This window comes from Eucyclogobius newberryi, unplaced genomic scaffold (genome assembly GCF_026437365.1).
Source record: "Eucyclogobius newberryi isolate DKJ021-1_F unplaced genomic scaffold, fEucNew1.0.hap1 SCAF_14, whole genome shotgun sequence".
Classification (NCBI taxonomy): Eukaryota; Metazoa; Chordata; class Actinopteri; order Gobiiformes; family Gobiidae; genus Eucyclogobius; species Eucyclogobius newberryi.
In genome coordinates this window covers 10,193,214-10,209,547 of record NW_027315768.1, presented here as the reverse complement: position 1 = coordinate 10,209,547, position 16,334 = coordinate 10,193,214, and the positions used below count along the sequence as shown (strand labels likewise).

Below are 16,334 nucleotides of genomic sequence, written 5' to 3'. Positions count from 1 at the left end.
TGTTCTCGCTTTCCCTAAAATGTTATCCAAGTTACGGGTTCAATCTGTGGAGAGGCGAGTCCACACAAAGTATGTTCTTTAGGGTCGTTGGCACTTTTGATATCTAAAAAAAACTGAATAAATGCTTTAAGATTCAAGAGGAATATTATAAGCAAAGTGACCTGCAGCTTTGAATGATGTGAAAACGATGTCGTTTTACATGTCGGTGTTACAGTCCCCCATTCGTCCAAGAGTGTTCCATTGTAGAAAGAGATTCAGTTATACTTTTCTGATACATTTCAACTCTCATTCAAGAATCATTCTCAATCTGCAAATCAGGAGCGGGAACTCAGATACTTTTGCTACTCTGAGTAGGCCCTGTCCACCGGGTGAAAAGGTGTTCTTGGTTTCACCAGAAACTAAACCTTTGTTTTCGATCAAACAAGCCTCTTTGTTTTAATGGGCTGTAAGCCTCCGAGGGGACAAAAGGAGTTATTGATACCGATCGATATCTGGCCTGCTGCTGAGGCGATGACTAATATTGCCACTACCGATATTTTGTAGTAAAGACCACAAATTAACTTTCTCTTTAGTAAACATAAAAACAAAGAATTTATCTTGGAATTAAAATATTGTTTTGGCGAAACCATTGGAAAATCCTGGAGAAACCATTGGAACTCTTGACCTGCTCACGAGACTATAACCTGACTGTATTGATACCGATCGAGATCTGGTCTGCTGCTGTGGCAATGACCAAAACCGCTATGTGGATTTTAAAGTTGAAATAAAGACCACAAATTTACTTTCACTTTAGTAAACTGTAAATAAAGAATTTCTCTGGGATTCAAATGAATTTGTCAGCCAAAGGAACCTTGAGAAACCTCTGGAACTCTTTACCTCACATGACAACTATAATCAGACTGGACACGGTCAAAAAGCTGACCAAGTCCTGATCGTGCATAAAATGTGTCTGTGTGAGGCCTAAAGGGAGAGACAGAGCGTGTGAATGTTTATCGCTGTGCTAATATTAGACATATCCACTGTATTTATTGCTTTTTATTGTTGTCAAACTCATTGAACACCCTTCAAAGCCCTCTTAGAGACTGGTGTTGCTATATCTGCGTTTGTTGTATCAGTCCTGAGCAAATAAACCATGCATACATAAATAGATAGTATGATAGTGTAAAAATACAGCCATTTTATTACACTTTTATTTCCATTTTCATTCATTAATCTAGGAATAACACAATAACACAGCACAGAGGCAGAAACACAAAAACAAAAACACTAGTTAAATACTTAATTCACTTTAATTCACATTGTCCAACACATATATTCATATCTCAACTGTATTGTGTGACCAGCTTGATGAAAATAAAATGATCGAAAACAAGAATGAAGAATTCTTATTGAACGATGCGCTGAAAATGATAATCATGCCGTTCCTACCAATGACCTATATAAAAAAATATTGGAGAAAATGTTCAGTCAATGTCAAAAATTGTGTTTTTTTATCGACTTTTATGCGATTTAGCCCCACCATTCTCATTTCTCAGACAATTCGAATAATCTTACACAGATATTGAGGCATTCAACGGATTTATTGAACCGTTCAGTCCCTTGACGACTGGGGAAATTACACGACAAATGCAAAAAAAAAGAAAGAAAAATCCCACAAACAAGGAAAATTTCAGCACAACCGCCCGAGGTCATTCGCTCACATTTACGCACGCACTCACCCATCCATCCACTTACTCACTCGTTCACCCTTGACCCCGAGCTTCTTACCTGGACTTGTCCATCCAACGCGACTTACCAAGCGAGACGCCTTATTCCATTTACTACATCAAATTTCTCAGGGACAGAACGCTTATTTTTTTAAACGGGATTAGATTTTTGTCACCTCTCAAAAAAAAACATTAAAAATAGTTAGCATTCATGTTCTAGGATCTAAACCCAGCTATAAGGAGAAGATTTTTTGGATTCTGATAATAATAACGGCATCACATATAAAGAAAGTCCATTTTCTTTCAACGTTTGTTTTTGGCAGATTGGGAGTTGGGTAAAGCATTAAGCGCGAGTGAAAAACCAGCGACAAACGTTGGGAAAAGATGGCAAAAGCTGGACAGGATGTGAAGTGTGCTCTGGGGGGAAATTATGCGTTTTGTTACCGATCGAGGGCTCTTATTTTGAAAAGACGCAAAAACAGGAAACCCACAGGCCAACTCCCAAGCTGCCCGAGCAAACCGACCGACCGACCGACAGACAGAAAAGCCTACGCACATGTTCGAGTCCTACGCCCGCCTAAAAATAAGGGACCGGGGATTTGTTTAGAGTTCACGCTGGCTGCGGAGTAACATGTAAAAAGGCATACAGTTTTTTTTGTGTTAAGACTCAAAATCGGACAAGCGTTCTACATGTGAAAAAAACAAGTTCATCCCTAAAAAAGGAGAAAAAAAAAGAAGGAAAAATAAAACCGCTGCGATGTGGAGGTCGGCGGAGGAGGACGAGGGTGGGCTGTTTTTTCGCGTCCCTTTCCGTTCCCTTTTGCTGTCGTTTTCGCTTCCGAGAACGAAGCGTGCGGTCCACAGAGGAGAGCTGGAGGGGGACAAACGCGTCACTTTTTTTGGCGGGCAGAGGGGGAGCCGTGGTCACTCGGTGGCTTTGAGCGAGAAGGAGAGCTTGGGCCGGGACTTGCCCTTGCCCAGGATGATTTTCTGCTCCTCCTTCTGCTGCCGCTGCCGGTCCTGCTCCAGCTTCATGCGCTCCTCGTGGATCTTTCTCTGCTCCTCCACAATTCGCAACTGGTCCTCGGCCTGGGGTCGGGGGGGGGGGACACATGGTTAGGGCAGTCACTTTGGACATTTACAAAAAACAGAAAAATACACTTGAATACGGACACATTTACCAGACAGATGCTTATGCCTGACAGAACTCTTTAGTCTTTATTCTTTAGGCTTCTTAATTTTCTTTAGAATTTGTCTTTTTATAATAAGGGAAAAAAGAATATGCAGCAGTCAAGCGGCTGTAATGCTTGACAGCTAAATTACATATTTTAATGATTGATTTTTTTTTATGGTTTTAATTATTTTTTTTTATTTTGCCTTGCCAAAATAATACTTTAAAATTTGCCCTGTAATATGTTTTAATGCGTTTTACCAACTAAACTGTTATTTATGACGTCTGAAATAGTCCATTCCATTTTGACGTTTTAATTTAACCACGCCTCTTTAACGTCTTAGAGTCTGTATACTGTAGTTTAAACACTATTTATTTGAATAATTGATGCTGATTATGCAGATGAACTAGTGCAGCCGGTCAATTTTCTAAGACACACTTTTATATTTATCATATTTTTTGTTTAATAAGGATTGATAGCAAGCGGTATAAAGCTCAACATCAATTTATCATCCCACTTTGGTTCAGATCGGAGCTGATAAATTTAGACTATGGGCGTAGCTTTGCAAATCCACTTCATTTTATGATTAAGTGTATGAAGAAAAAGGGGTTTGCACGTCTGAAGCGGCTGTGCAGTAGTGAGGTCAAACAAGGATCAAACCAAAACAGGCTCTTCCTCTCAACTTTTGATTTGTCCTAGCGCTTGAACTCACGTTTGTCTACGCGGAGCTTGAATCAAATAAACAGCACTTTGCGCATGAGTCAGAGTCGGCCCCTCGGAGCAGAGACTGATCACTATCGCCCCACATCCACTCGGATCGGGGACGCGGGCCAAACCACTCCGTCTTATTGGGGCGCGTTGTGGAGGCGTTTATGCAGCCGATGTGGGGGGCAGGCCCGACTCATGAGCCTGAGACGGGGTCCTGTTTTTGGGTTCCAGTGAGTAATCGAGACCGCTGTCCGTTTATGTTAACATGAGTGGAAATGAATGCACTGATCACGTGAAGCAGTGAAAAACACATTATTACATCTTCATTGTGTTCAAGTTATTATATTTACTTCATATTTCGTTGTTGTTTTTTTGCTTGGAGTCCAGTACATTTTAAAAGTTAAAAATATATATATATATTGGAAGTTGAAAGCATAAACCAAAATGCTCTACATCTAAATTTTTGTTGCAGCAGAAAACAAAAGATTTTATCATGAAAAAGTAGGTTTGTTTGCATATGAGCCGTACATTTCATGAATAAGTTATATTAAATAATATTAGTACAAAAAGCCTGTAAGTTGGGTTTGCTTCAAAGAAATTTGAAAAAAGGTCATTCCAAGAAGAAAAATGGAACTATGAGGTTTTATGTGGACTGCACTATTAATATAAAACTTATATTAAAGTTATAAATGAGCCTTTGCTGCGCTTTAATGTTATGTAAACCTACTCCATCTTGAGATTGTGACAGCCTGATATTTGTGTATTTGGTTACATGTGGATTAATGATGGCGCAGTGGTTCAAAAAGAGCAGCGCTATAAATTGTGGGCAGCAGAATTGACAGCAGTGAAAGGAAAGCGCCCGGAGAAGGGGGCACGGAGCCGGGTCGGGCCGGTGTGGTGCGGTGTTGGGGCGGGACGTACCAGTTTGGCCTGAGCTTCTGCGATCTTGCGGTTATTCTCCTCCAAGATTTTTTCCAACTCCTCCCGCTTGGATTTTTCTTCCTCCTAGACGGGAGACACGGTGCAATGTTAGCGCGGGGACGGGCTCGGCTCTGTCAGCACTCACGCACAAACCTCTAATCTGCCTCGCACACTTGTACACTCGCACACTCGGTCTTACAGGCAAACACCACTCACGCCACAGAGAAGCGGCTCCAGCCTTTCACACATGTGCCACTCTTCACTCGTCCCAAATGCTTTTAAATACAAAACTGCAGGGGAGAAATGAACCCTGGTCCGTGTATTAAGCCCTCCCTCTAGTGCTGCCCTGAAATTATTTTAAAATAAAACAGAAATCAAACCTAGGCCACTTTGAACTGCTTTCTATAAAAGGAGGACCCCACTCATCACACTCATAAGACATTTAAAAATGACAGACAGTACACTCTAAGGATAACATCATTAATAAAAAAGCAGAGAAAGTTACAAATAAATAAAAGTAGGGAATAGGTTTGGCTCACCAATGCACGTATACCTACGCTTTTCCTTTTACGCTTTGCCTGTGCACCTACACAACTGATGAAAGAGTCAGCGTTAAACGGTTGTATTTACTGTCGGGTCCGGAGTGCGCCCCCTGCTGACAGAAGCGCTCCTGGTGGGTGGGTGCGGAGGAGGTGGATGTAGGTATGGGCCAAACCGTGCCCTCAGCATTCCTCTGTATTTACTGGGTGCTCTGGGTGCTTTGGGTACTCGGCCACACCAGCGCATGCCACTGTCTAAAACTCAGTCTGACCTGAAGGCAAAGCCATCCTCTGCTCCACACAAAGGTGTCCTTCTGCAGACTAACCTGACCCAGGCTAAAGGGGCTGGGTGTGAGGAGGGGGCACAGAGGAGGGGGAATACAGTTAGGCAGCTTGAAAATTTGTTTTCAGATAAGTAAAGCGGCAGAAGTAGTTCTTTTGTGTACCAAAGCCAAACTTCAAAGTAGGGATGTACGGGATGTTTTGAGCCGGTACAGATATCTGGCTCGCTGCTGTGGCCAAGAACCCATGTTTGCTGATACCGATATTTAAAATCCATAGCAAGGCCCACAAACCTATCTCAAAGCTGTGAAATTAGAAAGTAGATATTTAATTCAATCTAGCTACTCCCTGGATCTCGCAAATCCTCTGGCGAGTGTTCGAATGAGAACGTTCAAATGCATGAATTGTTGGCCACGAGTTCAGCGTAAGAAGAGCTTTTCCACACAGAAAAGTGAAGCAGTTCCCCCCTAGCACAGCCAAAAGCGTCATATAGTGACACATATATATATTAGTATTTTCCGGACTATAAGTCGCATCATAGTTTTGGCCGGGGTGCAACTTATAAGTATAAATATAAGTGATATTATTTGTTATTTTCACACTTGCAACCGCATTTCATACCCCAGTGCAACTTGTATGTTTTTTTCTTTTCTATTATACATTTGTTTGTCTGGTGTGACTTATAGTCTGGAAAATACGGTAGTAGGGCTCTTTATCGCAAGTTTGCATTGTTAAAAAATGTATGAGAAAAAAAAAAAACTTTGGGTAGCGCTTTAGGTTAAAGTAAAAAAAATAAAAAGAATAACATTGTATTTATCTGGGCTATAAAATAATTTCTTGCACGATTGTGTAAAAATACAGACATTTTTAGACCAATTTATTCCATTTTATTCGTGAGTGAAAAGGACAGATCTGATGCACGGAGGACAAAGTGACGCTTGATACTGGGACAGATATCGTCCATCCCTACTTGGAAGTGTTTGTGTGCCTGGATTAAATCACAAGTACCCCGGCGCCGCCTCTACTCCTACAGGTGAGTGTTACCCAGCATTTACCCACTATGCCCATGTGACTGACGCCATGACAACTAGCCCTATGGTTTGTGCGCAGGATGCAGAGGGGCACCTTTGAGAGCGTGCAGGACATGATGGGCCTCAGCGCAGACTGAGCGGGTCACACCTGGAGTGAGCGGTGTGGAATAGTCCGTATAAAGTCTCTGAGTGCAGTGTGTCTGTGTGTGTGGGGAGGACGCACCACGGCGCACTTACAGTACAGGACGCGCTGCCGTCTGCTCGCTCAATGCTAGTTAGGAAGGGCATAAGTCGTGTTTTCAAAATCAAAACAACATGTTTACACAGATTTACAACAGTATCAGAACTTAGCAGCACCCTAAGGTGAACAAGGCATGAGAACACAACACAGTACATTTGATTGGCTTTTTAAATGTTTGCAAATTAAAAGAGTACTTGGACAGATAAAGACCAAAGACAGTTGGAAACAGGATGTTGATAACTATGAGTCCTGCTGCAGCTAAGAAAAAATGTGAACATGCATGTCAGAGTGAGAGGGGGAGGGGCTTATCACACTTGGATATGATCGACTAGTCATGATTGAAAAGAAGAAAAATCTGTTGGTGTTTGAGATGAGTCTGGATTTGATCCTCTCTCACTTGGGGAAAGAAGTTGAAAATAAAAACCTGTTAACAAGTGGAATCTAAATGTAGGTAGGCGTGGCTGTAGCGGGAGAGGGAGCAGCCTGTTCCTGATGCAAGTCGGGTCACTGGGCTTTGGCCGGCACTCTCAGTCTCAGTCTCTAGAACTAAGGACTCGTGTCAACAAAAGAATTGTGCTGAAGACACCTGGGACTGGGGGGTCTACATGAGTCCACTGGAAGACAAGCAAAGCCTGTGAGGGATTACTGCAATTTCTGAGACTGGTTTACTACCATTTGTAATGAACTTAGTTAATTATGTTAGTTGGGTAAGTGCTAATGTTTACTCAAATGTTCCAAAAAGGTCTTTGCACAAGAACGTCACCAAACTAGTGTACCCAGTTTCCGACCTTGTGGTACACCTATGGGAATTCACTCTCAAAGCCATCATAAATTAAACATGATATAGTTGCAAAGGCTGCAAGTTGCATGTTGAAAATAATAGTGAGGATGGAAACCAGCCCTACTCTTATTTACAAGTCTCACTTACAAACTGGGTCATTAAGGCCATTGAAGCTACTGTCAAGTACTTCACTCAAACGGAAGGCACTCGAGTTCTGGTTTACAATTGGCTATGCATTTTAATCTAAAAGCCACAAATCACAAATTTGAAGACAATGAGGTGACATTTTAAGCAGGGAGAAGGAACGGTTTGAAAGAGGTTTGGTGGTCTGAGCTACAACCTCCCATCTGTCTATAATAGCCTCATAAGACAGTGGCAGACATATAATCAAATATTGACAAAAATTTGACAACAAGTCAAATAATGATGAGGTACTAGACAGTAAAGTACGTGTGTATCAGACTTGAAAACAGGTTGAGGGCATGTTTCAGTTAAAACCAATTTGAGTTCAGGAGAGAATAAATGCGGCTGCTCAAACCATTTCCATCCATTCCATGACTTGTGGATGGTTGAAAGTAACATTTTAATTTCTAAAAAACAGTGTCCAGGTGACTACTACTACTACTACTACGAAACCTTTTCAACCATAGACTACTCCTGGAAGGATTACATAAACTTATATTTAGTATAGAAAGACTTGAATTCCCCATAGGAACACAACAGGGCCGTAACCTGAGAAGCTGCCACTTTGGTCTAGCCGGATGTTCTTATGCACAGAGCTCATTGCTTTGAATAAACTGGGATCAGATTTGGTGGTTTGCTATTAAAGCGACAGGGGAGGCTCTGCATGGCCAGCAGAGGTGTGGGCGGGGCATACGGGGAAGCAAATGGGGCAGGGAGGGGCTCCGTTCCCAACGACCGAGCGTTACCTCTCTGGCCTTCTGTGCAGCCAGCTCAGCCTGCCTCTGCCTCTCCAGCTCCTCCAGCAGCTGACGCTCCATGATGCGCTTGGCCTCCTCCACGCGCCGCAGCACCTCTCGCTCTATCTCATCTTTGCGTTTCTCTAGCTCCTCCTCTACGCGCTTGGCCACCAGCTCCTCCACACGTCGTGCCGTCTCCTCCTCGATCAACTTCTCCTCGATCTCCTGCTGCCGGCTGAAAGACAAACAGACAGTTAATGATGGGCCGGACAAAGGCTTCCAGCCCCAGCAGCCTCACCAAACACCCACAAAGAATACCGTACTTTTCGGGCTGTACAGCGCTCCTGAATGAAAGCTGCCCCAACGAAATGTACAAAGAAATAATAAATGGTACATATACGGACCGCACCTGTCAATAAGCCGCAGGTGCCCACGTTGTAACATGAGATATTTACACATATAGTACATGTGTATATTTACATATATAGTATGCGCACGTGACTGACGTGCGCATACATATCACACGGGTCGGAGCAGACCCGTGGCGCACCTGTGGGCCACGGGTCTGCTTCGACCCGTGTGATATGTATGCGCTACTTCGACAAATATCTCAGTGAATAAGAGTTTGATTGTAATAAAACACACAGCATTTGGAAGTTTAACAAACAAAGAGCACATCACAACTGTCCTCTCTGTCCATACTGTCCCCTCTGTCCATACTGTCCCCTCTGTCCATACTGTCCCCTCTGTCCATACTGTCCCCTCTGTCCTTGATGACTCTGAGCTGATTTAACTGTGTCTGTGTCTTCACATCTGGTTCACCTGCACCTGAGCTTGTGCTTAGCGAGTGAGTGTTGCATTGTATCACGAGATATTTACACAGAAATATTCCATGGTGAACCACAGGGTTTTCGGCGGGTCAGGTCGGGTCAAGAAAGTCTAATTTCACTGAGGCAGGTTCTAAACTGCAGACCGTCGTATATAGCATGTCCGCGCTCCGCGTGTGTCTTTGCGTTTCGGTGCATCTAGATTTACTTCCTCAGACTCATTTCTCAGTGAAAATGATTGTAATAAAAGTCTATAAATTAGGTGCACTGTTGTAATGACCGCAGGGTTCAACGTGTGGGGAAATGTATCGACTTTGAGCCATAAAAGCACAAAAAAATCAAGGATAATTAAGTTTAATAAGGAAAAAGAGGACTGACGTTTGTATTTTAAATACAGTTTTGTCAGATAAAGGGGCCTTAATGTAATGGCGCCATGTTGAGCATTAAGTTTTTTAAACTTTGTTTTGAGGCATCTTAAAACTGACATGGGCAGGAAGGGTAAAGTGTCTTGCCCAAGGACGCATTTTGAACTGGCAAGATCGAGACTTTCAGTCAACACTTTTACCACCGGACCTACTGTCGAATAATACTTACGGTGGCATTTCTGATGATTTTCACAAAACACCAGTATTTGACAGTGGGTTGAGTATATTCCCACCAACCAGAGGATATCAAGTTCAAAGCTCCTCATACACATAATAACACTGTAACACTGCGCCTCGAGACATTGAAAACCTCACAGCAGGAGCAGGTCAGTTTTATTAGACTTCAGCTTCTCAAAAGTGAGAAATGTGGCTGACAGTACAAACAGTGGGACTGCTGTAGCTCTCTTCCAGTTAATAAAGCCACACGAGGCGCTGTGCTGCATTTGTTATTATGGCTAGAACAGTGTGAGGTGCAGTTTTTCCACAGACCGCTGTTGCTGTTCTGCTCAGGGGCCATTTCCAGAGAGCCACAGCACTGAGGGCCAGTGCGGTTTCATTGCAACACTTACCAGTCTGCAATAAACGCTTAAAAAGGCTCTATTATGGTTGAGATGTTTGCCCAAGACGTTTTTGTTTCGTTTAAGCTCTGTGAGGATCCTGTTCTTCGATCTTTCCAGCGCCTTCAACACCATCCAGCCGCTGCTCCTGAGGGACAAGCTGGAGACGGCTGGTGTGGAGTATGACCTGGCAGAGTGGATCCTGGACTACCTCACAGACCGACCCCAGTTTGTGAGAGCCCGGAACTGTGTGTCTGACACTCGGACCTGCAGTGTGGGGGCGCCCCAGGGCACTGTCCTCGCGCCCTTTCTCTTCACCCTTTACACTGCAGACTTCAGACATGACACGGACAGCTGTGTCCTGCAGAAGTTCTCTGACGACTCTGCCATCATCGGACTCATCACGGACGACGATGACGCGGAATACAGAGGACTGGCGCAGGACTTTGTGGACTGGTGTCAGCGGAACCACCTCCTCATCAACGCGGGAAAGACCAAGGAGATGGTGGTGGATTTCCGCAGACGCCACCCCACTGCCCCCTCACCAGTGAACATCCAGGGACGGGACATTGAGAAAGTGGACTCATACAAGTACCTGGGTGTTCATCTGAACCACAAACTGGACTGGACTCATAACACAGACGCACTGTACAGGAAGAGACAGAGTCGGCTCTACCTCCTGAGGAGACTCAGGTCTTTTGGAGTGACAGGGCCACTCCTGAAGACCTTCTATGACTCTGTGGTGGCATCAGCCCTCCTGTACGGTGTGGCCTGCTGGAGCAGCAGCATCACAGAGAGGGAGAGGAAGAGGCTGGACAGAGTCATCAAGAAGTCCAGCTCAGTCCTGGGCTGTGCTCTGGACTCGGTGCAGGAGGTGGAGGACAGAAGGGTCCTGGCTAGATTCACATCTATGCTGGACCATGAGTGTCGCCCCCTGCAGGACACTCTCTCTGCTCTGGAGAGCAGCTTCAGTGAGAGACTGATCCACCCTCGATGTGCGAAGGAAAGGTTCCGTAGGTCTTTCCTTCCTGCTGCTGTCAGACTTTATAACAAAAACTGTTAGTACTGAACACTCGCAATACTGACCTAACCATGTGCAATTCCGTCATATGTGCAATTACTGTTGGAATTCATGTGCAATTCATGTGAAATTCATGTGCAATCTATGTGCTGTCGTGACACATATTCATGTGCAATTACTGTCGTGATCACATGCAATGGTATTTATGTATTTATTTATTTATTTGTCTATGGGAGTTTTTATTTATTTATAGGAGATCTTCTACTGAAAGTGTTTTTCAGACTTCCTATAAGTGATCTGTTCTTCTGTATCTATCTCTGTATCTACCTGCGTTGCACCAATGAAATTTCCCCATGTGGGACAATAAAGGAATATCTTATCTTATCTTATCTTAATGTAGCGGGCCATTTGACTTTGGGACAAATCTAATGTTACAGATGACTTCACACAGCAGCAGGTCTGAAAGATTGAAAGTGTGTCGAAACAGCTAAAAACTGCCTGTAATAATGTTTAAGGAAAAATGTCATTGGCAAAGGACTGAAAATGTGAAAACTGTATATGATTGTTGATTAGTTTAGCAGTGTAGTAATCTTCTATCATATATTAATACTCCTGAAAGTGAATAAAATATGCACTGTGAACAGTATTGTAATTAAATACCCACATTTGTCAGAAAAAGGATTAAATCTCTTAACAGATCAAACTTATTCAATCATTAGGGTTTGTTTTTTAATCAATTAGATTATCTTGTATCTAATAATTTGTATATAAATTAATGCATAATATAGCACAACGGTAACTTTAAATGTATCCAAATAAAAGCCCTCGTCTTTATGGAGATATGTTGGTCAACAATCTTTTGTTTTATTGTGTTATCACACGTCTGTTCTTTAAATAGAGCAGAGATAATCCAAGCCGAGGGCTAGCACAACAGTTCCTGTTCCTTTTATTAAACTGGTATTGTCCAGAGTGACTCCAAACAGGAAGCCATTGGAGGCCAGGAGGGCTGCTCGTGTCACAACAGAGGCTGCCTCCTCAGATCTCATTTCACTGGCTCAGCTCAGCAGTGAGAAACCAGAGCATGGCCCATCCTTATCTGCACAGTCCCACTGGCTCCACATTTGCATCTCTATGTGACGTTAAGTGGCCCTGTGGCTATTAGTGTGGAGGAAACAGGGGAGCAGGTGTGGGGCAGTGCTGCCTCTCAGGTGTGTCCCGCCCCAGGCTGAAACACACAACTCCACAAAGAGCACATCCCATCTGACAGATGTGAGCGGCCCTCACAACACCAGACCACTGCCAGGCCCAGGGTCAGGGCTGGACTTGAAGTGTTCAGGACTGTTGAGTGACAGGCCGCTGACCTCCGCTCGTCCTGCAGCGTCTCGCTGAAGCTGCTCTGCCTTTTGTCCTAAATCAGCCGGTAGTTTTAGAGAAAGTCTACCATTACCACACCAATGAAATTACACTTTTTCAGGTGTTCTTCTGCGTTGTACACGTGTACAAATACAAACATGTTTAGTGATAGAGTTTGTCTACTATCAAGTACATTCAAATGATACATTTCAAGCCTCATCACATTCTGTGTTATCTTCTGTTCAACAAACATCAATGAACAAGTTATTCTTCCTGGAGTTACTTTTTGACACTGCTTTTACTCCAATATTTGCTTTCTCTTCCCACTGTGAGTAAATCTACAAATGACAAAAGCTTTGTTTTACAATAGGAAATGATTTGGGCTTTTGTGTTTCTTGTATTGCTCCAGCCGAACCCGTTATGTCTATCCTTGTATATACCAGATGGTGTGCTTTATTTAATATTTTGTCCTACCAAGGACATAAAACTTCAAAGTATGAATCTGATGATACGCCCAGACAGTTACTCTTAAAATGAGTAACTGATTCTTTTTCACTCTTACTTGACTAATTTCTCAGAGCAATACTTTGTACTTCTACTTGAGTGATATTTTTGAAGTAACTCAACTCTTACTTAAAGGCGCAATGGACAATTTTTCGGCAATTTGAGAACGCAGGCGGAAGTGCGCATGCGCACTCCCCCGTGCGGACTGATACAACACGTTTGTTTATTAGCGCGACGGAGCGCATCACATCTCTCGTCTCCCGTAGATTTCTGTCTTCTTCTGCGTCAGCTCGAACTGTCTTTCTCCGTCTTAATTTTGTCCCGTACACTGAGGGAACTATATTATGATAGATCAATGCGCTTGGACACAGGGAAACGTGCTGCTCATGGGGACGAGCCAGAACGAGGCTGCAGGTGAGCGACAGGTGCGTTTTATGATTGATACGTGGCAGGACTAATTGGCAGTCCACGCCACGAGGAAATAAGACCAAAAAAAAATAAATCGTCCATTCAACCTTTAAGTAACATTTTTGGCTGCTCTACCCATCTCTGGTCATCTTTATGATAAATGTAGAGAACAGAGATTGGGAATTCATCACCCATCATGGAATTTAGCTTAAACAATTCCATTAAGATGCTTAATACTAAACTTAGCATTAATTCCAGTGTTTTGAGAGTATATAGTACTAATACTATTTATCATCAGCGAACCAGCAGCTTTGTCTACTTTTTTGTCTTGGCTGATGTAGCTCAATAAACTGGAGCCTGTCATTTTATTTGCCACCAACGTTGGCCTCTTGGCTTCATCATTCATATTGTTGACTTGTGGATCATGAGCTTGTGTGCTTTGGATACTTTGGTGAAGACATTCTTGTTATGCTTCAATACAAAATGTGTTACTATGTCAATATCACATGCTCTGGGCCCGACATTCAGGTATCAGAACTCGCATGACGCTTGACGTCGACTTGGCAACCCCGTGCAAAGAGGAAAACATTAGGCTGCAGTCCATAGGAGCAGACGCCCAAATACTGAACTTTGGAGGCTGTAAAACAGACGGTGTGGTGGAGTCCAAATATAAAGGCAACTTGACCACATCTTAAATTATAATTGTTGCCAATGTGTGCCAAAAGAGTCACACAAAATTGATAAAAGGGCTTTTTAGCCTCCACTATAAATTTTCACAGCAAGTCACAGGTAACTTATAATGCTCTAGTTAATTCTTATGTATCATAGCAGTAAGTTTAAAACACTGACAGCGGGATAGTCTCCACTTTGGCACCGTTACGTTCACAGGGCAATTGTACCTAAACTTAACCATGCCAAATAAACTACAGGTGTCAACAACCTGAAACCTCACCCTGGTTCTAGGCTCGACTATTGACCTTTTTCCACCCCACCCACTCTTCCCCATTTTCCCCCACAGATCCGCACTTCCGGTCCAGCGGGAACTCTGTTAAACTTTGTTTGAATGGAGAACGAGGGAAAGGATTACGTTGTAAGGCGGTGCCTAGATGGGCTTCCAGGATAACGTGAATTATCTATGCTTCACACATCCAACAAGTGTGACCATTTTAGAGAGAAAACTAAATAATCTGACCATATGACACAACCAAAAGACTTCAGAAGAATGCAAAATGGACCTGTACGCAGGCCAGGTGATTCAGAGTTTCATTTGTGGCATTAAATGTGGAGAATTTGATGAGTATAGTGAAGATGCTCATTACTTTCCATGGTAATTCGTAAAAATTATCATCGAAATTTACTTAGTAAAAATGGCGAAAGGCGTTGCTAAGCAAAAAGGGTCACCAACGTAACGCAGACCCCAAGAATGACGTTTGGTGTACACTAAACCCACTAACGTAGGGTTTATGTACACCAAATCATGTTAGTATAATTGTCATAATTACTGGTGTGTCACACACTCTGTAGTAACATGAGAGATGCATGAATATTAAAGTATAAGTTAGCATGACAGGCATGGCACCACACTATTATGCAGTTATAATGGCCTTAGTTTGAACTCGTTGCACTGGGGAAGCACGAGGAGTGACAGCTCTCCTCTGAGGCCAGGCCTGCACTAGGCTAACGTTAGCACACCGTTAGCTTAGCATTAGCCGGTGCCTGCGACTGCATCAGCAGCGCATCCAGAAAACAAAGCTAACTAGCCTAGCACGTTAGCTGCGACACATTCCTGCAAACGTAGCTGCACAAAGCACTCACATTTTCCTCTGTCGTTCCATCTCAGCCTTCCTCTCCTCCTCCTCCTTCTTCTGCTTCTCGTCCAGCGCGTTCCTTTTGCTCAGTGTCCGTCCAAAGATGTCGATGCGCTCGGGCGGTGTGGCGGGTCGTTCTCTGCGAGACGAGGTTGTGTTGGAGCGGGACCGAGAGCGCGATTCCCGGCGGCGGTTTCTCTTCGCTTCCCGGGACTTGGACCTCTTCTTGGAGCGCTCGCGGTCTCTGGATCTGGACCGGGACCGGCTCCGCTTTTTGCTGTGTTTGCTGCTTTTGGAGTGTTTGGAGCGGGACGAGCTGCGGCTTCGAGAGCGGCCCATGTTTACAGGGTCAGTTCCCCCGCTGTTTAGAAGAGTTTGAGCGGCTGTGAAGGCAGTATGGCCCGCGGATCCTGTTCCACAACCAGCGGGAATACAGTCGGCCCGGTTTCAGCCAGCAAAAAAACTTGATTCTGTTAAGAAAACCATTAAAACGTTCTTTGTTATTTTGCCCTACTAGCTTCGGTGAGATGAAAGATGGCGGATAGTCGATCGTCGTTATTTCCCAGCATGCTTCACGCCCTTTCGGTATTTTCCGTCAGCCTTCGGAACTTTTCACTAAAATAATGATTTGAGCATGGATTAATTTATTTACAATTCATTTAAAAGAGTAATATTTCAACAATTTATTTTTTTCTGTATTTTAAACCGTTTTTTTATTTCTTTAAGTTGTTTTTTATGTTAACAGTTAACGTTTCATATTATTTTTAATTTATTTCATTTTAACATTTTCAGGACAGAAATGGAGAGAGAGTGGTATAGACAGTAGGCTAAAATATATAGGCTTTAATCAGTGTTGAAAAGTAAATACATGTACCCGAAATACATTCCAGTTGCCTCATAAGTGCAGCTCTTCACCTACACGACACTGGCAAATCCTACGTATGACCTGTTTAAGAAAATAAAATTGCAAAATGAAGTAAGTAATGAGCAGTGGGCGTGTATAGGTGGGGAATCTGGGTCAGAGCAATGCCATTTTGTCCACAGGAGAATAAAGCGTGCTCAAATATGCATGAATCCCTCTAAATACAACTTTAATAAGAAGGGGAAACAATTGTTATATAGTTATAGTT

At 43.3% G+C, this 16,334-nt stretch overlaps 1 protein-coding gene across 1 annotated transcript; it reads right to left on the bottom strand.

Annotated features, from left to right (window-relative positions):
- Positions 1–1,561: 1,561 nt before the first annotated feature.
- On the bottom strand, positions 1,562–15,764 carry arglu1a (arginine and glutamate rich 1a). Its single transcript, XM_072444293.1, has 4 exons — positions 15,212–15,764; positions 8,311–8,536; positions 4,508–4,591; positions 1,562–2,795 (listed from the first exon to the last, which is right to left on the bottom strand). The coding sequence occupies exons 1-4, from the start codon at positions 15,541–15,543 to the stop codon at positions 2,631–2,633; spliced, it is 807 nt and encodes a 268-aa protein (XP_072300394.1). The 5' UTR covers positions 15,544–15,764; the 3' UTR covers positions 1,562–2,630.
- Positions 15,765–16,334: the final 570 nt, after the last annotated feature.

Excerpts from the sequence above, each read along its gene's own strand:
- arglu1a (XM_072444293.1), bottom strand. The coding sequence starts at position 15,543 with ATGGGCCGCTCTCGAAGCCGCAGCTCGTCCCGCTCCAAACACTCCAAA. Across the intron at positions 8,537-15,211 it reads ATGGAACGACAGAGGAAAAT|CCGGCAGCAGGAGATCGAGG; the intron begins GTGAGTGCTTTG and ends TTTGTCTTTCAG. Across the intron at positions 2,796-4,507 it reads CAGAAGCTCAGGCCAAACTG|GCCGAGGACCAGTTGCGAAT; the intron begins GTACGTCCCGCC and ends CCCCGACCCCAG.